The sequence below is a fragment of the Lepisma saccharinum genome, chromosome 5 (assembly GCF_977018435.1).
Source record: "Lepisma saccharinum chromosome 5, izLepSacc3.1, whole genome shotgun sequence".
Classification (NCBI taxonomy): Eukaryota; Metazoa; Arthropoda; class Insecta; order Zygentoma; family Lepismatidae; genus Lepisma; species Lepisma saccharinum.
The window spans coordinates 1,610,638-1,635,577 of NC_139233.1; the positions used below are offsets into that span (position 1 = coordinate 1,610,638).

Consider the following 24,940-nt stretch of genomic DNA (forward strand, 5'->3'; position numbering starts at 1 on the left):
CTTATTTTTTTAAAGAATTTATAATATAATGACAATTCACATGATTACAGAAGAAACAGGTATTGTTGTGAAACATACCTTTCTACGAACGTTGACTCCTGTTCTTCTGCTCAGCAAATTTTGTTATTACTTTTTCGTTGAAGCCCTCTATGTTTGAAATGTATTCTATATCTATTGTAAGCAAGTGCGAAGCATTTGGTCTGTCTTGTCCCATTGCATTTCTCAAGCAGGTTTTAATACGCTTCAATGTGCTGAAACATCGTTCAGATTCAGCTGTTGCCACTGGAGTTATTAAAACTATGTTTGTAATTTTTAATGTTTCTGAAAAGGTACCCTCTAAATAATTTTAAATAAAAAATGAATGCAATCTACTGATAGAGTTTATGTTTTTCAACTCTTCACTACAATAAAGAACACGAAGTTCCCTCTTTAGTTTTCCCTCTTCTATGAAGGGATAATAAATCTGGGAAGATGCCTCTGTTTAAAGATTGTTCTCTTTCATTATGTCCTCGTAGAGCAAGTTCATGTCGACCACAGAATTTTAAGCAATCGATAATTCTATTTAATATATGCCTATTTTTCCGGACAAATTCATTGTGTCTTGTAATTGACAGCCTATGTCCTTCATCAATTTGTGTTCGAACGTCAACCCTGCCAAACTCACTCAAACATAGCGAATGAAAGCCACCACAACACTACAGAACAACACGCGAGATCGAACGCGACGCAAAGGAACTAGCCCCGAATCAGCACTCAAATCCATTGCACTCTCCCCTCCTCTCTCTGCTAGCATGTGACCTTCACTGTAGCGTAGGTGGGTGTAGGCCACGCCTTCCTTTGCGACGTGCCCCGGAAAACGATAATTGACATCAATGCCGCTAGGAGCGCTGTCATATCCATTGCAACAGACGATTAATTTACGTGGGTAAAAATCGCCTTTTAAAAGACTGTGTGATAGTTATGCGTTATGGTGATTGATAATTACGTGAATACGTCCGTTTTTCTTTAGGGGCTAAGCCCCGGAAGCCCCAAGGGACGAGACGCCACTGGTGAAACTGTTATTGCTCTTCAAATTAATAGTATTGTTAGTTTTCTGTAAAGCTTCCCTATTTATTGATTGGAAGCAGATATCCAGTCTGTTGACTAAAAGTATATGCAGGGGCGCTTTGAGAATTAAAAATAGCCCAATTCTGGGGATTTGCATGTTTGATGCATTGATGAAATGATTAATACAGCAAGAGACCGATATATCCTCAGTATTGATTCATATTTTAATATTTCACAATGTATTGATGTTCTATAGTAAGAAAGTAAGGGAACACATAGAAAACAGTAAGAACGAGACAGATAGGAAGGTTAATCTGTCAAATTAAAAATATAAGCAAAAGGAGGAACGAAAAAGAAAGAAATGAAAAGGGAAATAAATAAGAAGGGAAAACCTCCGTTGTGGAGTGGTTGAACTCTAGGACGCCTCGACATGGATGATCTTTGTGAGTGTCTATTCATGAATTTAATGATATCATATTACTCATATTCATTGATGCAATTAACCAAAACTGAGATGATGGGGACGTTAAATAACAAAAATCAAATCAAATCAAGAAGAAAGCAGATTAAAGAGAATTGTGTAATATTTCGGGAGACATGTAATCAGCATGACTTTTCCTTTGCCAAAGAGGGAGAGGGGGTGCACGTGACGCTGTGTTTTTTTTAGTTATAACTGCAATCTCCCGTACGCATCCATGGATGGATGTCCTGCTTTTCGTTTCAGAAAATCTGGTCACCCTAGTGAATGCCTACGTCATTGTCAATCTTATTTAGATTTATAGACAAGCATCTCGCTAGTTCTCAGTCTTGGCTGCAGAGCTGCATTGTATCCCCTCAATTGTTTAGAACAGGTGCAGTACCCACAAAGCCAGAAATCCGCATTGTAACCCCTGAAAGTTCGAGGAGCTCGGATAGTGATAGCTAGGGTTTGGAAGTTGATGGCAAATCACATTTGTTGAAAGCAATGCTAAACTTGATATCTGACAGTTTCCCTTCAGTTAGAACCAAAGAACATTATTTTTATTTTTCATGTTTCTACATTTTTCGGCCTTTTTGGCTTTTAGGTCATTTTTCAGTATTTTTGTATCTTTATTGCATTTTTCTTCATTTTTTAGGCTTATTTTTCTCCTCCCTTCTTGTTTCATGAATTTTGAATGCATTTGCTAGCATATATTTATTTTAATTTCCTGACATGATCCTTTTAGCAAGTTCGCCATTAATAAAAAATACGGGCAGTGGAAAAGCACAATATTATTTTAACTGCAATGCATGTAATATTTTATTGTGGTAAATTTATTTTTCCTCCAGCAAACTTAAAATACTTTTTTGTGAAGCCTACTTTGCTCTTTTTATGGTGGTCTCTATTATCGCTTTTATTATCGTCTTAAAGTAAAATTAGTCACAATATATATATATAATTTGATGTACACGAAACACAACCATATTTTCAGATGCTGGCCGACTACTGTATCGTGGAAGGTTCGCTCTGAAAGAAGACGAACGACTCTTACAGAAAAAAACCTTCCGATGTATTGGGTTGATGCATAGCGTTTGTGTTTGGTATGGCAACATTGCGCTGTTAGGAGTTTAATGTTCATCAATTGGAGTGGCATTGTTGTTCTTGTGAATACGCATTGAAATTTTACAGATTTGAAGAAAGGCGGTGTTATTTATGGGTTAAAGGAAAAAAACATTTCCGACATATTCTTCTTTCTGAGTTTAACATAGGGGCAGAGGCAGCGGAGACGGCTCGTAACATTTGTCCCTTGTATGGAGAGAATGCCAACGGGGAAAAAGCAGGGCAAGAAAAGGGTTTTGTCATTACAAAGAGGGCATTTCTAACTTAAGCGTTTCTCCACGTTCAGGAAGGCCATCGGGCTTTAATGAAGACTGTTTAAACGCTTCAATCCACGAGGATCCACATCAGTCGACTCGAGAATTAGCAAATGTGATGAACTGTGACCATTCAATCATAGTGCGACATTTGCATTCGATGGGTAAGGTTCAGGATACCGCACACGCTTTAAATGAAAACAACCAAATCAGTGAGTAGGCCAGGAAGACAGCATCAAGTGCTGCGACACGATAATGCACACCCACACTTCGCTGACATGACAAAAGCTGCTATCCACGAGCTTGGTTGGGTAGTTATTCCACATCCTCCTTACTCGCCCGATCTTGCGCCCTCGGATTGCTACCTTTTCGGCTCTCAATCCATCAACCTTCAAGGAAGCTCCTTTGGTGCAGAAAGTGCTCTTCAAACTTGGCTTGACGACGCTTTTAACCCCGAATCAGCTGATTTCTTCTGGCGTTGAATTGAAGAACTGCCGCAGCGTGGGTAGACAGTCATAGACAATGAAGGAAAATATATTACTGATTAATTTATGCGTTTTGTTCACTTCAAATTAGTGTCAAATAAAAATACTTTTGCCATGGTGAAAAAATCGCTACGAACTTACGCATCAACCCAATATTTTACGTAACCTTGAAGTAAAAATAAAGAAAACTACATTAGCACTGACTTTCTTTTATCCCTTTGCTTCAGGAGTTTAAACCACCAGACAACGGGTTTCATCCAATTATTTAACTACTGTCTTGTAATTTATAAAAATAGTCCAGCATTCATTATCAGAGCGAGAATTATTTTTAGATCATTTTTTTAAAAAATCTTTGGGTCATTTTTTAAGAATTTTAATGTCATTCTGTAGGCCATTTTTTGACATTTTTTATGTCATCAACTTCCGAGTCCTAGAATAGCAAATGGTAGAATTGTACTTTAGTAACATAAAATGGGTTTTATTTTTTGCGTCCACATCTCCAAATTTAGGGAATACCATTCACGTTTTGAAAATATTCTGGCATATTTTTCATATACTGACTTCCGTGCAAGAGGTTTCAAGAAATAGTAATTTTCAAAATGCCTGAAGTTACAGAACGCGTTCTGAGCTCTTTTCATTCCAAAGCTAATTGTAAAATCAAATGAACCAAGAACATCCATCTTGTTTAGGTTCAATTTGTCCTGAGAGCTTAAGGAAAGTAATTTTAACAATGTGGACAGTGTTTTGAAATGGAACCAAACAGATTTCGCATTTTCTTTAGAAAAATGGAAACTGCCCAATCCTGTACTGATTCTCCGTTCTCCTTCTCGTCTCGTGTCAAATACCTGCATACGTCAAGAGATTTTCAAGGGACATTTGTTCTGTACACGTAAAATTTAAAAAGATCCTGCGACGCTACTCCTGTCGTGTATAAACAACAACAACGTGTCATCCCAGGAACTTTCATAACGTATGGAGGTTTCTTAGGCAAACAAGTTTTCTCAATAACGTTTTTGACGCCTCGTTTCAACGCTAAGAGTCCTAGAAAAATGGATTTTTATCTTGAATATAAATGCAACCACGCGGCACAAGCGTGAGAAAAGTAAAACTAAAAGTGAGTGGGTGTAAAATCGGCTGGATGGACTGCACACATGCATTCAACGATACAGTGTGCACCTAATCAAATGGTTCTCAACCTTTTTCAGTCCGGGACGCACCTTGAAGGACGTTACACTTCATGGGACTCATAAGCACGGGCGCTGGCAGAATTACTTGTAGGGGTGTGCACCCAGTTTGTAATCATATTCCTGCTAACATCCAGTACTTTCACGAGCCCTCTTTTACGCTTGTTTAAACAAATTACACATACTTCATTCTAGAAAAGTAAATATGTAATTTAAAAAAAAAATACTTTATTCTAATATCTAACTAAACACCGGTTATGTTTTACCGAGATGCCGGTAAGAAGCAATGGTAGAGAAATTGTAACATAACAATGTAGAGTATGGACTATGTACAGTCAACGGCAAAGATAGTGGTAGGCAAATTGTCCACCGTTATTTTAATTACTTTTTTATTGTACATCCTGTGTTGTTTTAAGGAATGAAACTACGTTGGTTCGAAGCAGGCATTGTTCTCTGCTTGTTGACGTCATTAATTCAATAAATTGTCATCACAACGTGTAAAAAAAAAAGACCGAATTAAAATGGTGGTGGACAATTCGCCTACTGTTTCTTTCGCCGTTGGGTGTACAACACGGGTTAAAATTAAATTCTTAAAGCAATATGTTGTAGTAATTTATATTTAATAGGTTTCTAAGTAAATATATTTTCGAGCCCGACTTTGCGACACACCCAACGCCCCCTCGGGACCCAACAGTGGGTCGCTTCCCATAGTTTGAGAAACAATGACCTAATCCTTTCATGTCTTGAACGGATATTCCTCACCTACTTTGTAATGCTTTAGTCACCAAACAAACTACGCATGGGCAACGTATGCTCAAGGTTGAGAGACATGACGTGCATGGCTTATAGTTCTTCGCAGGTCCTTGCATTCTCGTGACCTTTAGTGCATGTATACCCCTTCAAGCATTACAAATACCTTACAGAAGGCCTTTGTCATGTTAGTTCTGTGAAGGTGAGAAAACAATATTACGGATTGCCTCGGGTGAAATTTGATTCGTGGACATCATTAAAGTTGAAGTCCTCAATCGAACGCCAGTTTGATACCTGAGACAGCTCGAGAGGAAGCCGACAGGACGCGTATCTGGTTTCGAGCCAGCTCCTGTTTTTTTAGAAGCGCTGTTGCCACTTTTACCTGCAGTGTTTAGACATCCAACACGGACTGCGACGATGTTACACTCCAAAGGTCTCCCTCCACATTGAGACAATAAGAAAGGAAAGGTAGCTACCTTTTTTTGGTGCCAAATTTCCTAATGGAACGCCAGTGGAATCCTATGGTCACTAATTTTTTTGTATTATAATGTGGCTGAAATTTGCTAAATTTGTTGACTTCTATGTTAAAAACGTGACCATAAGTTGAGTGGTTGATGTTGAAGTCTCCATGTTAATCTATTTAATAATTTTTTCATTCGAAATCGCTAAATAATGCGAATTAGGCATAAACTGCAAACTGTAGTATTTTTTCACAAATTTCAAATTTTGTCCTTAAAAAAATGAAAAATACATCGAAAATTTAACATTTATTGTGTTTTAGGCTTGAAATTTAACTACACCATATTTAAGCATGTGTAGCGTGCACGTTTTTCAAAATGTTATGCCAGAAAGCTATGGTGCGTGTTATACATGGAATAATTCCTACAGCTACATGAAACCACGTGCAATTAATGTTACCTAAGATTTTGCACATTCTATCGGAACGTTTTGCATCGCCGAGAAAAGTGGCGTGCTTCTGGCGGTGATCGAGCGTCCACCTACCGTCACACGGGAGCCGCAATATCGGTATTTGTCGCGCGAGAAGTAATAGAAAATAACTTCCTCAAAATGCGTTTCCAATGTACGGAACGGTCAGGAACAGCTGTGGACTTGCGAACTACAAACTAAAATATTAGTATATCTGTCACACTGCGCGGAATAGCCAAGGTCACCCTCGAAGATACTGCTCATCAACTCTAATTCAGGGAGTCTCGTGGGCGTAATAAATGAATAGCATTTGTAGTCAGGTTCCCCCGTCATTTCACTTGTTAAGATTCTTTGCATGGAAAACTCACTTCTTTGTATGGAAAATACCCGACGCAAGAATATAATTGCCGCGTAGGGAAGGTTACTCGCACATTTCTGCACGCTTACGAGGCGCGGCTGGATGCCTGAGAACGCATTCCCTGCCCGAACGATCTCTGGTCTCCGCACATGTTGCTCTCACACTGGTTTATAGCGTCCTTGGAAATTTTATTTCCGCACGCTCTGTTGAAGAGGACAGTTTCTTTCAAAATAAAGACTACTTTCTCCATTGTTGCGTGAAGAAAGACCCAATCACACGGAACTGGATATCCAGTTAGTTGGCGCTGAACTGGCTACCTGCCCGGATGTGACGACTGCTTGGCTGACTGGTTTGGAGGAATAGGACATGTTCTAATTGCTACTAGCTCTCCTCGACTGGATTCTGTGGAACAGCCAATCAGAGCAAAGTTTGAGCATGAGAAGATAATCTATGAGTTTGCAAAGGGGAGTTTTTTGTCTGTGGTTTCCGAGTGTTGGCTGTTTTTTTAGTTTCTTGATAAAAAAAAAAAGTAAAGAGATGACGTGCAAAGCATTTGTGTTCAGTTCATTTAGGTATTTATTCAAAGCGATGAGATGTGTACGTAACAAATATGATTAGCCGAAAATGAAAATCCTTATTATTACAAGTGTATTAAATGTTTTACGGTTTTTTTAATGTTTTTTTGTGAATGAATCCTGCGAATCTCATGTATGAATGTGCATACCCGAGTTCATTAAAAAGCTTGTTCGGTAGGCATTGATTACCATATATTTTTCGAGCCAATTTCTAGTCCATTCTTTTCTTTTTTAATTTTTTAATAAAAGCACACAGCAGTAATTCTCCTACAACATTCTTCAAATTGCTCGTCCATCTTTACAGACTGTCTGCTCTGCGCAATGTCTTATGGGAACAAAAGTCTATCTCGACAAGTACGGTAACAAGTATCGTGTGAGGCGAAAACTAGCAAATGGGTAGCCAGTCCAGTGCCAACTAGGGCATTCCTACTGGAAATCCAGTTCCGTGTGATTCAGGCTTAACATTACTACCGAGACTGGTTTAGGAAACTTTCAGTCTTGTTGCTCCCCCCGCCCCCCAAGGAGGAATATAGTTTCTCAGCGACTCTTTATTTAACCAGACAAAGACATCCCAAAGACGAAGTACAATACTACTGGTCAGAGTCAAAAGCTTAAGTTTATTTGCACACGAAGGCTAATCTATACTGTGCCTGTAATTCTTAGGAAAGAAATGATGAAAAAAGTTTATTTCACAATATCTCTCTTAAGTACAATTTACCGTTGTTGGATCTTAATGTCCAGAGAAGGGTAAGAAGGGGTCCGCAGGATTTCTTCTCTGGGGGGCGGAAGGACGGGGGGGGGGGGGAGCAGTGCTCAAAGTGGAGCATGTTCCTTCAGTTAAGAAAATTCTCATAAAGCATCCCACACCCACTGCATTCTCTCCATGTTGATCCATACAAGCATCCTTCACCTCTCCTCAAAGTGAGCAAAGCATCCCCCCGCTAGAAATTTCCACTTCTAGTTTACTGTATATCCTGCCCTTCAATCATAGAAACTCATATCGTACCTTGTTTATTATTATTATTATTACAAATCATGAAATCAAGATTGAATTGAAAGTGTCTGGGTTGTTGTCCAGCTCAGACTTGAGCCCATTATTTAAATAGAAACTGTATTCGACTAGCTTATTTTCCATAAACCTCTATCTCTTCGTTGATAAGATATGAGAGATGCTGTTTTTCATGGCACCTCTAATCCATATTTTCATCCTACAATTTCATGATTGGAAATCAAATAAGTTTTCCAGATATCTCGGAGGAGGAGGGGCAAGTTCCCCCTCTGCGGGCGGCTTTGAAAGGTAACGAATGAGGACAACGAGAGCTGAACGATTGATCGGCTCAGACAAGCTGCTACAGAGGTAAACTTGCATGTACGTAGTTGAAAATGTCGTCAGTAGTGATATAGATTTCTACTTTTGGCTCCTTTTTGTCATTTTCAAACATATTTGTTTTCATAGCACAGGAAACAAAACTAACAGAAGTTGTAGGACATTACTTGACAATAAAAACGTTCCGAATAACGTGCGTAGTTTTAGAAGTGGCGGTCTGCTAAAGTTTTCAAATTCCTATTTTGCGATTACGACACTGCAATAAATTTAGCGATCTTGAGCTGAAACTTTTTAAGCGATTGGATATTTGAGGAATAAGATCCTTTATCAAGGGGTTTTGAACTAGCCACGGGAGTTCAAATCCGAATTATCCAACCCCCCCCCCCCCACCCCGGTACCCTGAGTACGATACATGGATGCCCGGTATTGTGAACAAAGTTCAATGAACTTTCTCCAGTTAAATAACGTCACATGTTGATTATTGATTAAATTATTTTTTTAGTTTTTAAGTCCACTATATGCAGAGAAAGGTTAACCGGGACTGGGCCTACAGTTTAAAGTGGGATCCGAACCACTGTGCAATGTGCTTCCACCGGGTATCGAACCCGGGACCCCTTGATTACAAGACGATGGCGTTAACCAGTACGCCATCGGGTAGGTCCACAAAATTGTGTTATTGAACATCTTTCAACTGCAAGTCATTGAATGTTTATAGTTTTTGAAGTTCTGAATATCTTTCAACTCTAGTTCAGATATAAATAAAACATCGTTTGTTTTAATACTTGCACATTAATTGCTGGTCGTTTATGTTGTAAAAATTATCAGTCTGGGAAAAAAAATTAACTGCAGTTTCTCTTTTCTTTTCAGGTCTTCCAAGCGAGCGTCGCAGCCTGCAATGAATGCCGGGAAAACGAGAAGGAAGAGCGTTGTGGTGCGTAACTCTCTCTCGGGTCTTCCAGTCCGCGACGTGTTGGAAGTGGGTCGCCCGCCTCGCCTTTGAAAGCAGTTTGCTGTCGGCTTCTGTGGAGAAGTCGCTTTCCTCCTCCCCTTCCACGTCATTTCCTTGGTCTCGCAGCGGAGAGTGCGAAGTTTGCGCCGCGTGCTCTCACCTATCTGTAACCTCTCTGGCGGCGGTGCGTCAGGCCTTGTGGAAGAGTCGAGTTACGAAGTCTGACGAAAGTGCTACTCTGTGATTTGCCCCCCTGGGTGTTCAATCTTGAATCTCGCATCGCAAATAATCGCAATAAGTATCTTCTTCCTTCACTGGCTGTGACGAAAACCCCACTTCTGACGTGAATCTTAAGGGGTTAGTCATTGTGGTGTGTGTCATTCTCTTTACAAGTTCCTTAAGAGTGAATTTACCTAAGTGGCAATACAACCAAGAAGACTGAAATTTTGTGCTCGTCATATTCCTAGTTCTGTTATCTTGTGCAGATTCACTTGAAGGTAGGAGGATTGTCGTTGCAAGCAACAAAGGTAAAGGTAAATTCCATTGTTGCCGTTATAAAATATAACAGTACATCGTAGATACTCGTGTGAAAACAACGTACCAAAACTTGTTTTAAACTTGACGTACCTTCTATCGTCTTCTCTGTGGTTACGTTGGAGCTTACCGATAAGGAAAAGTTTCAACACACTGTACTTTTAGAAACTTCTTGACTTTGTGTTGTGTATTCTTGACCTGCATGGGACACTTTTGCAAACAGACAAATTGATAGACACTACCTTCAGGTCATCTAGACGTTCATCCATCGTACGTTCGGTTGTGGCAAGGACATTTATGTATCTGATGGCGCTGTGCACCGTTCCCGAAGGTCTTCCTCTGGAGAAAATGGACCCCAGATGGGAGCTGCCTCCCCTCCCAAGGGACATCCAGGTCCCCCCGTGGGCCCTGACCAGGAGAGGAGCCATATCTGGAGTTCCCGGAGGCATACGGACGGACGTTCAAGTGGCAACGCAACGATATCAGGTAAGGAGTAGTCTTTTTAGTTATTCACTGTTCTATGGGTAGGTCTTTCGCTAAAACTCCATGCTTTCTGATCTCGCGACTTTGTCAGTGTAAGATCTCCTTAATTTTCTATCAGCCATCTGATATTTTCTTCCCCGGATCCTATCCCCATTAACCAATCTTTCTTAACCACTGTCCCAGGATTGGGCTTTTCCACTTACTTTCACTCTATTGTTCACCTCAGCCACCGTATCATCTCAGGGAATCCGCGAACCATGGAAGAGATATGACGAGCTTACACACTTGTGAAAGTTCGAGTATATATATAGGGTGTCCGGGCTAGAAGCATACAACAATAACTGCTTGTAATGCCAAAACTACTACTTATATTTTCTCGTAGTGAAGCTCACTCGATAGACCATCGATCCTAGATTTCAGTAGTCCACTTGCACGATGTCGAGCCACGCATGTGCAGAAACTGCCTAGCCACCGAGATCACCAGATTTGAACCCCATTAGACATTTTTGCATGGGGCTTCATTAAAGATGTTGTGTACAGGAGGAAAGTTTGCGATTTGGGTGATTTGAGACATCAGACAGTGTATCATTGAAGAGCCTGAAATGCTGGCCAACACTTGGCAAAAACTTGAGTATCGTTTGGATACCTGTCAAGCTACAAATGTTGCCCACATTGAGGCGTACATTAAAAGTTTCTGAGTTACTTTGTACAAAACCGGACAAGAAAGTGGAAATTGAAATACAGGGTGTCTACACCGAAATGCCCTATTTTTTGAGGCAGTTTAAAAATAGTAAATCTTTCTCGATTCAGGTCTGACTTGTCCGTTGGGTGCAGAAGGACTTAGAGTTGCTGCCTATTTTTTTTCAACTTTTGGCGCGCATTGGTGTTAGTGTAGTTGTCCATCGAAACCAAAATGGCGTCAGTGCAGGAGAAGGCACAAACTGTGCTTTGGTACGCGGAGTTTAAATCCATTGTGATAGCGCAAAGGCAGTTTCGTTGTGTTTACAAGAAAGCAGAACCAGATGCCAAGAGGATAAAATCATGGCACAGACAGGACACTGGCAGCATAGAGGGGGGTCGGCGTGTCTCCGAAGAACAAGTTGAGAATGTCCGCCAAGCGTTCCAGCGAAGTCAACGCAAATCAATTCGTCAGGCTTCAAGGGAACTTCAGATGCCACGTGCAACTGTTCATAAGGTCCTCAGAAAGCGGTTGCATCTGTATGCATACAAGGTGCAGATTCTGCAGGCCATCAAGCCTGATGGCAAGCAACGACGATATGACTTTGCATGTGACATGCTTAACCGAATCGACGGGAATCTTGCCTTCTTGTCAAGTGTAATGTTTTCTGATGAGGCCACATTCCATGTCTCTGGTACTGTGAATAAGCATAACGTTAGAATTTGGGGGTCAGAGAATCCACACAGTATCAGGGAAAAGGTGCAAGATAGCCCAAAAGATCAATGATGGATGGAAGTTGAATATAGACTAAACATTCTTCGTGTCACCTCAGGGGCTCACGTGGAAGTGTTTTGATTTGTTGTTGTAATTTTTTTTTTAAAACTCAGCTTGACATACAACTTATTTTTGTGAAAAAAATTAATTAATTTCATTTCATTTTGTATATGGAGCAAATTGAAAATAGGGCATTTCGGTGTAGACACCCTGAATGTTTCACGGCTTGTTAGATATGAAAATGCCAATATTTTTATCGTTATTATCAATATTAGAGATGACATATTATACAAAATTTCTCGATATGGAATCCACATTGTCAAAAGTTAAGGAAAAGCGCCTTTCACGAGCTCACAAACAAGACGCAAAGTGTCGCTTTTCCTTCTCCCTTATCTTGAAAGATACAGAAACCGCTTAGTGAATGTACTACATCGGAAACGGAACTCGGAACACACGTTCAGCTATTAAGCCCAGTATAACGAGGCTTACTGGTGAAATGCAGTACCATGTTCTCATTAGAGTAAAAGTATTCATTGTTTAGAATTACTGTTATTATCACAATAGAAATGTGTATTGCGATACATTTTGTTATATAATTGTAATAAAAATCGCTGATGAGTAACTTTAAATAGTTTCTGCACTTTCGGACGTCAAATATTGACGTAGGTTCTGGGATGGAAGGGGGGGGGTCTTCAACAAGAAAATATAATTAAGGGGGAGTGTTCCTGGTAATTGAAAGGGTAAGAACCATTGTTTTAGATATTTATTTCGCCTTATTTTTACATGGCAAAAGTTAAGGCTCTGGGCGCCTTCTCTTCCACTTAAGCCAAGCAGAATTTTTTGTTGAGGGTGGGAGTACGTTTTTGATGAAAAATTATTTTTTATATAGTTACAGTAATAATAATTAACTCTTATAAGCTAGTAAATTATATCCTCAGGAGAACTTTTCTATTCGATGCACCAGATAAAATATCGGTTACAAATTACTTTTTTTTTAAAGATGTATATGAGGTTTAAACACTGGAATACATATTCATTCTCATATGTTGTACATTTTATGCGTTCCGTTCAACGAAGTTCACATTCAGTGAGGTCTGTCATAAACATTTCCTATTTGCATAGAGCGATATTGTTCTTTTGATCAAACATCACAATTAAATCGCAATGTTCTTTTCTGATTTTCCGCATTTTCCACCCCAATTTTACAGTCCAGTGTTTTTTCGTCTATTATTTTGTTCTAAAACTAATATCGTAACTGAAATGTATACTCCCTCTGTTCCATAATTATTGTCCGGTACACCTTTGTTTGTTGTCCCATAATAATTGTACGATATTCAAACTGTGACATTGGTGTATACAGAAGAAGAAAATTAAACACGGGAATGAACCATACAACGTTGTTACTCAAGGATCAGTACAAATTTGCGGATCAAGTATCCAAAAGAACATAAATAAAAACTCACCATTTTGGCATACCGGACTATAATTATGGGACAGAGGGAGTATTACAGAGTATCGTGAATATATACTCTTTTCTGCAGTCAAACGAACGATATAAAGGGGTTGGTCTATTGTCTGGTTTCACCCCTCCGTCCTGACGCCCCTGAGGCGAGCAAGTTTTCCCAATAGTATTATGCTCGTTGATATCTCATTCCGATGTTTCCAGACATCGAAAAGTAGCCGTTTGTATTCGGTATAGTATGTGAAACCACGTGGTACAGATCCATGGTTGCCAGTGCTATTAATTTTTTTTTCTGTCGGAAACTGAAAGCACAGATAAAGATCTGTGCTGAAAGTGACAATAGTGTTAAGATATACTGTTAAAAGGACCGAAAAAGTATCAATTCGTAATTGATAGTGATTTAACTGTAAAAGTAAGGTACAGTTATAGCCGTCCTCCAATGAGTGTGTGCCTAAAATTATATATTTCACACATAATTCCATTTCAGTCATAGTAATTTGCTTTAATTATTACAAGAAAGAACTGACCGTTGCGGAAACGATGCCTTTGTAGTTCGTTGCACTTTTTGACTCTAGGTGTATTGCAGATGTACCCTAGCGTTAGGCTGGTAGCAAGGAAATGACGTTCAACCAAGTAGACGCTGTAGTGCAAGAATGGCACAAATCCATCACAGCGCCTCTCTGATGGTGCAGTGGTAGCGTCGTCGCCTTGTAATCAAGGGATCCCGAATTCGTTACCCGGTGGAGGCACATAGTGGTTCGGATCCCACTTTAAACTGTAGGTCCAGTTCTAATTAGCCTTTCTGTGCATAAAGTGGACTTAAAACAAAAACTTAAACCAAACGTCATACCAAATCAAAGAATGCAACAATTCGGTGTAGCACTAACCTTACTAGACACGTGAGTATAAAGTCCAAGATTTACTTTTAAAAAGAGTCACTGAAATTAGTTACTTTTCGAGCAAAGTAACTAACTGTTAGTTCTTTTTTAAAAATAAATGACCTTTAAAGGATTGGTATTCAGTAGTAAACAAATGTTGACAGATATACAGTACATGCCCAGCCAGCCAACTTGAAACATACTGATTGCTTCCACAAAATTTACTGGGTTCAAGTTCAGACAGCGTATGGATTGTTCCATAGTTTTGGTTGGTTTTCTTACATTATATCATGTAATATATTCCCATACTTCCTAAGCATATAAGTTAATAATATTGGCCGGGGGTAATATCCACGAAGCCGGTGATAAGCAACGTATGCACGTATTCCGGGAGCTGGCTAAAATGAACACATTCTCTCGCAGTGGTAGTCCTAATGCTCGTTCGTGGCACCACTTGTGAGGCGTACAGCAACGCCGCGGCGCGGTGAGAGTTGCTACTGTTCACTTCATGCGGCCGTCGTCGTTGATCAATGAGACAGTGTTGCCAACCGCAAGATAATGTGCTTGCTCGTATGGATTTTTTTAAAGTAATTATCTGAATTCAAAATATAAGGAATTTTCGAAATACCAGAAAATTATCTTCGTAATGAGCCAAAAATTCATTACCAAATAGTTTCGTGGAAGATGGAAGAAATTTGTTGATGCCAATCATCGGCGTAACTAGGAGTTAATTTTCGAGGGCGGGGTCCAATTTGATCGAATGAATGATTTCATTTGTTTTACTTCGCGTTTCTGCCACCTTTTGGCCAATTGCGAAGATGAGGATTGTTTATAAGATGTAATATTAAATAGATGAAGGGACAATCACACACACATTGGATAGCACCCAACACAAGTCCCATGGAGGCCAAGTTATTCGAGTGGTATGTACAAATTATTTACAAAACGAGAAATTCCAATCTTCACTGAATGAGGGCAATTCCACGGAAATGTCAACCTCTAGTCCAAAAACTGAAAAGTTTTGTTACATAAAAATGAAGATGATATCATACAAGAGTCAAACTTGTAGTTAATGGAACATGCCGTTGTTTCATTAAAAACAATACGACAGGTGGTCAGAAACAGTATTTTTCAAGATGGCCGCAATATACATGGCATGATATGTTAATAGCGCATATTAACGAGTCATGAACTCGCTGCATATGTCAAGAAGGAACTAATATGATAGTACGGTAAGATTAATGTGCCCTAGAAGAACAAATTGGTATATTTCGCTACGTTGTGTGTATGTAAACTGAGATATACACTTTTTTTTTAATACATAAGGCAAAATGGTAATTCCGTCACAATTTTTCAGTTTTTTTTCGCATGAAAACGTGGGTTAATGATACACGTAAGTAAAACTTTTCCTGCAAAGGTACGTTCTGGTACTACTTACATGTGGAACACTTACATGTGAAGTAGATTAATGTCGAGGCAGAAGTAGGCAGAGAAGGAAGAAAATTGTTATGATCAAATGAAAGGGAAGGTCCATGAATGGAAGCGATTGAAGAAGCAGCAGATAAATTCACGGCAACTCATAAGATTAAGGGAATAACCGAATGGCAGTAAGGTGCTATGGACATTCCAAGCAGCAATAGAGACAGACCATGAAGGAGGCTCTTCAAGTGTTATTTTTGCTGTCATTGATTTTTGGAGTTGCTTTTGCAGGAAGTATTTTCATTGTACCCTGCAATCCAAGGTGTTAAATTCTTCTCAGGTAGCCACTTCAACCAAAGATACCTGTTTGAAAATATATAATCGTATTCTAAGAAACAATATTTAGCTTGACTCTCATGGAATGGAATTTCTGACTGAAGGAGATCGTTTAACACATCTTGACCAAGATCCCAACAAACAGTATTGTTTGTTTTTGAACAGCGTGTTCGGTATGTTTTTGACAGTCCAGTAAAAGAAACTGACCTATCTAAACAGTTATGCCAATATAATTACCAAATATGTAGATTTCGTTTAAAAAAGGGAGAATTTTGGTTTACTTTTTGATTCTTTCTTACCTGATACTAAATATTTTGTCATATTGTTATTGCATTAGTCAGAAGATCAATATTGTATTACAGTACGATTATTAAAATCAATTTTCAGTTGGACTGAATATTCTGAAAACAACCCAATTAAATACCCCAATGGTGTAGTGGTATGTTCATCTTCTTGTAATCAAGGGGTCCCGGGTTCGATATTCGATGGAGGCACTTTAAACTTTAGGTTCAGTCCCGATTAGCCTTATGGTGCATAAAGTGAACTTAAAACACCAAATCAATCAATCAATCAAAGTTACATGTGTATAGCGTATTTGGACAAATGGTAATTCCGTCACTCACTGTTTGGGAGAATAGAAAAACAATTTCGTATTTCAGTTGTCGTGTCCTGGCATGATGAGCATGCTTTGAACTATTTTTCCCAATATTAATATTTCAGACAAAAGTTCATAATTCACAGAAATTGGAAAATGTCAGTATACACCCGTAAAGAAGGTTTACATGAAGGTAATTCCGTCACACGGATTTTAAACAGTGCCTAGTACATTCAAATAATTTAAATTTCTTGCAAGCTTGAAGTTGTAGTACATTGTGTGAATACATATAGCACGACAAGTCACATATTGTACTATATATGTAATCGTATGAGGGAAATATGTAATTACATAGCTGGCCAAAAGGTAATTCCGTCACACATGGGATTGACCATGAATAAGTAAACATTTTGTGGTGCTTCGGCACGTATGGTCATTTTGCACCGTTCTAAGTAAATAAGGAAAGTTCCCCTTACCTTGATGTAAAAAGAGATGTAGAGAACCCCTTGAGAACACTGGCGTATGAAAAGGGAGGGCTGAAGGGGCTACGGCCCCCTCCGAAAAGCAGTGAAGAACTCGGGGGAAAAAGCAGAATTGGTAAATGAAAATTCGCCTTAAAATGCCCCCCGATTGGCATTTTTGAGAATGGAAAGTTTTTAATATACGAAATAATTATAAAGAGTGATTCAAAAAGGACTACAACTTTGAAAGCATATAGACATTTTTGCAACTTTCAAAGCATATAGAAATTTATTCAGATAACTTTAGAGTCGGTTGAGGTGCCATTGCAAAGCAACGCACATCATGTTTTGACTCACGTAGTCCATTAGTACCGAACTCACCCACCGGTAGTGCAGTCAGCAATGTTCTTGAAAATGGCTACTAATTTCTCAGTTCGACGAGGATGACATGGGGCACCACCTCACTATCACGTAGAAGTCAGAGTTTTTCTTTATTCTCTATTCCCAGGTCGGTGGATTGGTCGTGCAGGTCCAATTGCATGTCCACCTCGCTCCCCAGATTTGATAGCATGTCAACAGAGGGAGAATATTTGAGTAACGAAGATAATTGTTAGCAAACTCAGTCACTCGGTGTCTGCTCCAGGAAAATATGAGCAGGGCAGTCATTTTTATATAATCCTAAATGCCACACAAAAGTGCATATGTTTCTGGTTGGAGGGGGATATCGGTGGCATCCGCCCCTTGCTCTCCTCTGACGAAAGTCTCGCTCACCAAGAACCTCGAAGAGGCATTCATTTAAAATATTTCTTTCCTCAGATGAAGCCGCCAAGTTCATTTTCCAAAGTTGTCTTGCAGTAAAGTAAGAGTGCGCAATCTTGAAACGCGTTGACTGATTTCCCTTGAATGCAATACGAGACGTGTCCTCAAAGATATATAGTCATTAAATGATTTTCAACCTCACTTCCACGTAGTACACCCTGGACTGCATTTTGCAGACAAACGAGGCTCTGGCGACTGGTACTATGGCCAGTGTAATTTTGTGTGTGTTGTCCTGTTTTTTTTGTCCTTGCGTGTGCTGAGTGCCCGTTTACAGCCTCAGTTTTTAACGGAAGTCAGAATATTTTAAGATTTTACTTACGCAACGTTAGAGTTGTTATTTGTAACGATAAGGGGCTGGACCCCGTATAGTGTGACGGGCCTAAATGCAAAGGCAAAGTGGCCTAAATGCTGGCGCACCCAAAATTTTTAAATCAAAATAAAATAAAATTAAATGATTCTCTACTCAGAAGTTCTACATTTACTTCAGTTGTCATGGTCACAAATTTGGCGACTGTCCGCTCTTGACCCCACGCCCGTCATCAAGTGATGCAACAACACTCTTGTGACAAAAATGGCAAAGTTTGTTATAATCCACTTTTTGCCCGGATAGGCTAATCGGGGCTGGACGCATAGTTTAAAGTGAGATCTGAAGAACTAAGCAATGTGAACTCAGGAATCCTTGATTACAAACTGACGTGACATAGACATTATCGGGTAAGCCAGTAAGCTAGTATGTTTTCCTACGCATTTTGAATGTAAGCAATTTGTTTATTTTGAAATTGCATTTACAAAATACGAACAATTGCTTGACATAGGATCTTCGATTTGTCTAGGGATATTTCTGAAAGGTGGTTAGCAACGCTGACTGGAAACAAAACCAGGAGATGGAAGTATACAGAAGGAGTAAATGAATTAATTTGTGTCCGATATTTCCAGGATTAACACGATAGATAGTAGGCCTATAGATAAGGGGTGGGCAAAGCACGGCTCGCGAACTTCTCTTCCGTCAGAACTAATTCAAAAGGCAAATACACTGCGCTTTATCTACTCAGTGGAAGCAGGCAATTCCCTGGGTTCTGATTAAACTGTTTCTCAATGTTTTTACTCTTTTCCCACTTTCCTCTAGTTAATTGCCGTTTTTCACGATCTGTTACTCGTGTTTCGTGTTGAAAATCTTGTTACATTCCGATCATTACTTGCGGAAGTTATTTGAATTTCATTTACTAAGGAATATGTTAGGGTTGCTGGAGAAGGTGATACGAGAGTACAGTATAATATGGAACAAGAGGAAATAATGAAACCACAACGAAAATGATTCTTGTACTGTAAAATATTTACCGTAATTTTAAGTATAATCGCCGGTAGTAGGACGCCAGTGATTTGCCCGTAAAATTACAATTGTTTGACCGTAAAAAACACACTAACTTCAGAAATAACAACAAACGACGCCATAAGCAAAGGGGACACAACAACTTGCTTTTAATTTGTTTGCATGTGGTGTTCTTTAGTAACATTAGTGTAAACCCTGTCGTTATTTGAATATCAACTTTTACGTAAATTATTTTGTATTTTAGAAGCAATCTGCACGCACCCATAATAACAACATACGTTTCTCAACAATTCTAAAATAATAAATAGCCCGTGAGGGTCAGAGCCCACCTACCGATCTCGTTCCCGCTTGACGATGTGGGAGATCATTCAATCAGTTACAGCATCACGTGTGGTCAACATTTTAAATTATTCGTCGTCATATACGGTATTTGTAATTTAGAAGGTAGATTCAGTGTTTTTAAGTGTCTTAAATTTACGGTGAAAATCCTGTAGAATGAACTTACGGTGTACCATCAGCAGATTTTACTGTGGTCTTACACACAGAAAACTAAGTGCATCATATCGATCGATGCACCAGAATGCATCGATTGATGCACTAAAGTTTGTTTTAGGGCTTCTTCAAAGAATCAGATTCACATTTGATGCATTTTGGTGCATTTTTGTATGTCGTGAAAGAAACACCAAAGTGCATCATTTGATACAAGTGAGGATTTCTTTCAGTCCAGATGCACTTTAATGCATCAGTTGATGCGTTTTGATGCACCAGAATGTATTTTTTATGATCCTCTTAAACGTTTCGTCCGAGCTACATAAACTCTGTAGCTCAGACCAAACGTTTAAGTTCATCATCCAAAAAGATGCAGGAAGGTGCATCAACGAATATCAACTGATGCATTGAAGTGCATCTCGACTGAAAGAAATCCTCACTTGGATCAAATGATGCACTTTGGTGTTTCTTTCACGACATACAAAAATGCACCCTAATACATCAAATGTGAATTTGATTCTTTGAAGAAGCCATAAAACAAACTTTAGTGCATCAATCGATGCATTCTGGTGCATCGATCGATATGATGCACTTAGTTTTCTGAGTGTACTGCAAATTTACGGGAATTCTTTACATTTACCACTTTCTTTAAAGCGTTCACTTGAAAATTTTCATTTTCTTAATTTCGAGAGGGGCTATAGACCCATCAGCTTCCCCCTGCGCACGCCAATTGCTAGTCACGCACACACTGTAACATCCTGTCTGTTCCCTTCACACTTTCTACCTCCCCTTTCTTATCTCGGTGTCGCTTAGTCAGTATATCTATAGTCCGTCTGAGTTTGTCGAGACCATCGACCTAAGTGCGCACGCGCTTACTGGACGAGTCCAGTGGTAAAATAGGGGTGACTGCTGCTAGTGGAATGCAGTCCGGGGAAATGGCCCGCTCCTTCGCTCATTCATGCAGTTTCACGCCAATCCCGCTCGCTCACGCACGTGTCCCTCAATTTTTCATTGCATGTTCTGCAACCTTCAACAGCACCATGCTTTCAACAGTTCTGGTCTTTGTATCATGCCACTGTCAGAAAGTTTGTCTGCTGGACATTCAGTACTCTCTACATGTCGTATCTTGTTTTAATAACGTCCTCTGTCTGCACATATGTGATGATATGAATGGCGCCAAGAAGCGACAGGATATAATAATAAATGGCAATTTCTCGACTCGGATATTGGAGATTTCTTTTGGTTTCCATGGTGAAAGGAAAGCCGTCGATATGTTTTCGTCTTCGAATGGAAAATGGCTTATGGAACACTTCAAAGGATTCGACCTTTGAGCGGCTTCGGTTAATGCAATCTATCCGCCATCGGAAGTAAGTTGAAGTTGAAACTGCAGGAAAATCACAAAACTAATAAGTATCTTGGGTCCGCGCGGAATCTACTGGTTACGCTTTTACCTTTGGTGTGAGCGGTACACGGATCGAATCCAGAAGCGTGCGCTTAGATTTAGCTTATCGCCCTTTATGAACACCCCCAAACAGCCGTGGGGAAATTCCGTGCGCCCAAACGTCTGTGCTGAAAAATTATTTCATTTGCGTTCTGTTTTCTCGTGCAACGAATACCGGAACTTCACGACAACAGTCGGAATGACACGAGAAAATATTCGGCGTAGCGCGAACTGAAACAATTGTGTTCAACACACCTGTGGACTTTTCCGCATGGAAATTTCACACGCCGCTTCAGCGCGTTTCGGCGAGGCGCACTGCATCATTTGATTTGTAAGGACAAAATTTTGTTCTTAGAGGGGTGGGGAGGAACGGTTCAACGCAATTCAGAGGAAGCATATTCTATTTTACTTCTAACTAAACATTAATAGAGCATGCGCAAAGAGTACACCATTTAAATTTTAGCATTTCCTATTAGAAACCAAGATTCCTGCAGGCATTCTGGGTAATGCAAGTTCACCAAAAGCTTATCAACGTTTAAGTTTACTTTATCTTTAGATACTTGAAAATAAAATCCATAGAAAAATATTTGGACGTAAAAGAGATAAGGAAACAGGTGACTGGAGAGGGTTACATAATTTAGAACTGCATCATTTGTATTCATGTCCAAATATTATTAAATAATTAAATCAAGAAGACTTAGGTGGGCAGGCCACGTGGCACGAATGGGAGAGGAAAGAAGAGTTTAAAGGATTCTGGTTGGGAAACCTGATGGTAAGAGACCTGTTGGAAGGCCAAGACGAAGATGGAGGGATAACGTTGAGGTGGACCTAAAGGAAATCGGTAAGGATGGAAAAGATTGGATTGATCTTGCCAAGGCAGGGACAGATGGAAGGCTTGTGTTGCTCTAGCCATAAACCTTCGGGTTTAAGAATGCTAGAGAGTTAGTTAGTTTTGTTTAGTTAGGCTAATCGGGACTGGATCTACAGTTTAGGTGAAATCCAGAACCAATATACGAGGTTCCCCGTAGGGGATCGAACATGATACCTTTGATTACAAGGCAACACAGTTACCACTACGCAATCAGAAAGGCTCGTTGTAGTTCATACCTTGTAACGAATACACACTGTTCCCCTGGAACTAAAGTCTACAGAAAGGAGGAGAAGAAAAGAGGGGAACTCCCAACCTCCACCCGCATACATTCAGGGCTATGCGCTTAGTGCCCTGGTGCCTTTAAAACAAACCAGGCCGTCATATCTCTACAGAAACGTCAAAGAAGATATGGTGTGTTAAGTTTACATTTGCATAATTAATTAGTGACACTTCAGCGCCAGGCTCTGAGGAGATAATGCGAGGAAGAAAGTGTCTGAAGATTGTCGTGAAGATGCATAAAGTGGCTCATCATTGCAAGTCACCTCGAGTTTTTTGTTTGGGGGGGGGGGCAATTCTACCGTTTTCAGGATCAGGTTGTGCTGAATGCACCAAAAATCGTCAAGTCCGGGCGTTCTTTAAAACTCTCCTACTAACGCATGATGTTAGGACATATACTACGTCCTTGCGATCATATAGAACCACTATCAGTAACATTTAGACGAGTAATACACTCCTCGTCATGTCAGTGTGGAATGAGGGTGGGGGTAATTTTAATGTTGTAATCTTGTGTATTGATATTTTCCATGGGATTTCTGCAGTACGACGTTATTTCAGCAAGAGCTTGATCTTAATACGAAATGTACAAGGATAGGGTTTCAACATGCCTCTTAGCCGGCCCCCGTGGCGGAGTGGTTAGCACAGCAGCGCTACGACGCTAGAGGTCCCCGGTTCGAATCTCGGTGTAGGCATGGTGTTCTTTGTGAATGTCCTTTCGTCAATTTCATCATATCATCACTCATCTCAGTTTTCGCAATTAGCCAAAGTGGCAGAAAAGCGAAGTACAACAAACCAAAATCAATCAATCAATCAACATGCTTCTAATTTGTAGCGAAAAAAACAACAACTTTGCGTTAGATATTTAGTCTTTTCATTCAGTCCTTCAGTTCTCTTTCCTCCTTTTATTCTACTTATCAGTCTTTTTGTCTTTTCTCCTTTCTTTCGCTTGCTCTTCCCTTCCTATTTCTATGCCTCTCCCTTTCTATTCCTCTTTTTACTCTCTTCTAGACTATTTTCATTTCGCCTATCTATACGTCATATTTTTCTCACGTTGCATCTCTTCATCTCAGTTCTGTAGTCCCAACATTTTCAGAGGATATGCGCTGAGTTTCGTGAAAAGTTATGGGGATACCATGTTTTCATTAACGTTAGATTATGTTTCCATTGCATATATTGATTAAATTAATTAACTTCTACAAAAAATATCATTCATAGACGACGATGATGATAGTGATAACCCATAATTATCATAAGTGAGATATATCACAATAGGGAAGGCATTTTTAAAATATGAAACGCACATTTTTAATGATTGCATTTCAATGTAAAGGATACAGTGCAGCATCTTATTATATTCTATTTTCTTGTTGGAATTGTTGTTATGAATTATCAGTGTGTATACTGTTAATAACTTCAACAATACTACTACTAAATAATAACACAAACTGAAAATAGCTTGAAAAAATACTTTGAAGGCAGCACAATCGCATTGTTTCCTTCTGAGCTGTTTCTACCTCCAGAGTGTCTATTTTGTTTTTGTCACAAGAACATTTTGCCTGCAAACACTCTGGAATTAGTGTCATTTGCATCCACATCTTCTTATTTCTTCGGCCCAAACTGATCAACTCATCAGGCCTTCTCGACATTGTCCCCTATGACGTAAAATCAGAAGTATTTGATAGTAAGCTCAGTGGAGTAATGGCCAAATCACATAAATATAAAGTAATGGATGGAGAAGTGACGCTAATGAGCGAGATTTAACAGAGGGTATACGGCGTATACAGCCCTGCTTCATTCTTCTATTTTCCTCAGTCCGACTTCCCCGATGGCGGAGTGGTGGAGCCACATGGTGGTTAGGATTCCACTTTAAACTTTAGGACCACTCCCGATTAGCCTGTCTGTGCATAAATTGAACATATAAACGAACTAAAACGCTCTCTTTCTCACTTTCTGTTCTCACCCTTTTTCTTTGCATCCTTCTCTCGCTCTTTCAGTTTGATTTTCTCTTTTCTTCTTTTTCCTGCCTCTTCTTCTCAGTATAATGCTTGCTCTATCTTTCAGTTTTCCTGTTTCCTTTCTTTCATTCTCTTTCGTATTTCTGCTCTCTCTCTCTCTCTCTCTCTCTCTCCACTTTATTTCATTCTCACTTTCATGTTTTCTGCCTCTTCCTCTAAGTATACTTCTTTCCCTTTGTCTATTTTTCCGCTCCTTTAATTCTTTTTCTCTTTTCTTATCTTTTTTGTTTGTCTCTTCTTCTCACACTTCTTTCTTTTTCTCTATCTTTCCGTTTCCTTGTTTCCTCTCTTCTTTGATTCTTTCCTATGTCCCCCTCTCTCTATCTTTTTGTATACACTTCTACCTTTCTCTCCCTTTCGGGAATTGCGCTATCGCCTTTAGGTGTTCCAAGGCGTCAACTCCAGCAAGTTCTTCCGTCTCACGTGCTCTTGACGTCACAGGTCACGTGGAGACGGAAGTTGCTCCACGGAAGGGGAAAGGGGGAAGCGATGTACAACTATCGACTTGGTTGTTGTTTCCACTGACGTCATAGCCTCGCCATCGATTGTTAATCTTTGGCATCTCACCAGCATCTTCCTAGAGGGCCGGCTGGTGCCGCACGTGGCCCTTCGAGGGCTAGGGTGGTGTCCCTTTGCTCCGCGG

At 39.7% G+C, this 24,940-nt stretch overlaps 1 protein-coding gene across 2 annotated transcripts in view; it reads left to right on the forward strand.

Annotated features, from left to right (window-relative positions):
* The first annotated feature begins 9,936 nt into the window (after positions 1–9,936).
* LOC145987602 (uncharacterized) overlaps positions 9,937–24,940 on the forward strand; it is a 616,185-nt gene continuing 601,181 nt past the window's right edge. Inside the window, exon 1 of one of the 2 annotated variants that reach the window (XM_083121963.1) lies at positions 9,937–10,455. In XM_083121963.1, coding sequence (XP_082978089.1) covers positions 10,267–10,455 — 189 coding nt within the window. In that variant the 5' untranslated portion in view covers positions 9,937–10,266. The remainder of the gene's footprint in view (positions 10,456–24,940) is intronic. The other variant, XM_083121964.1, reaches the window with a different exon arrangement.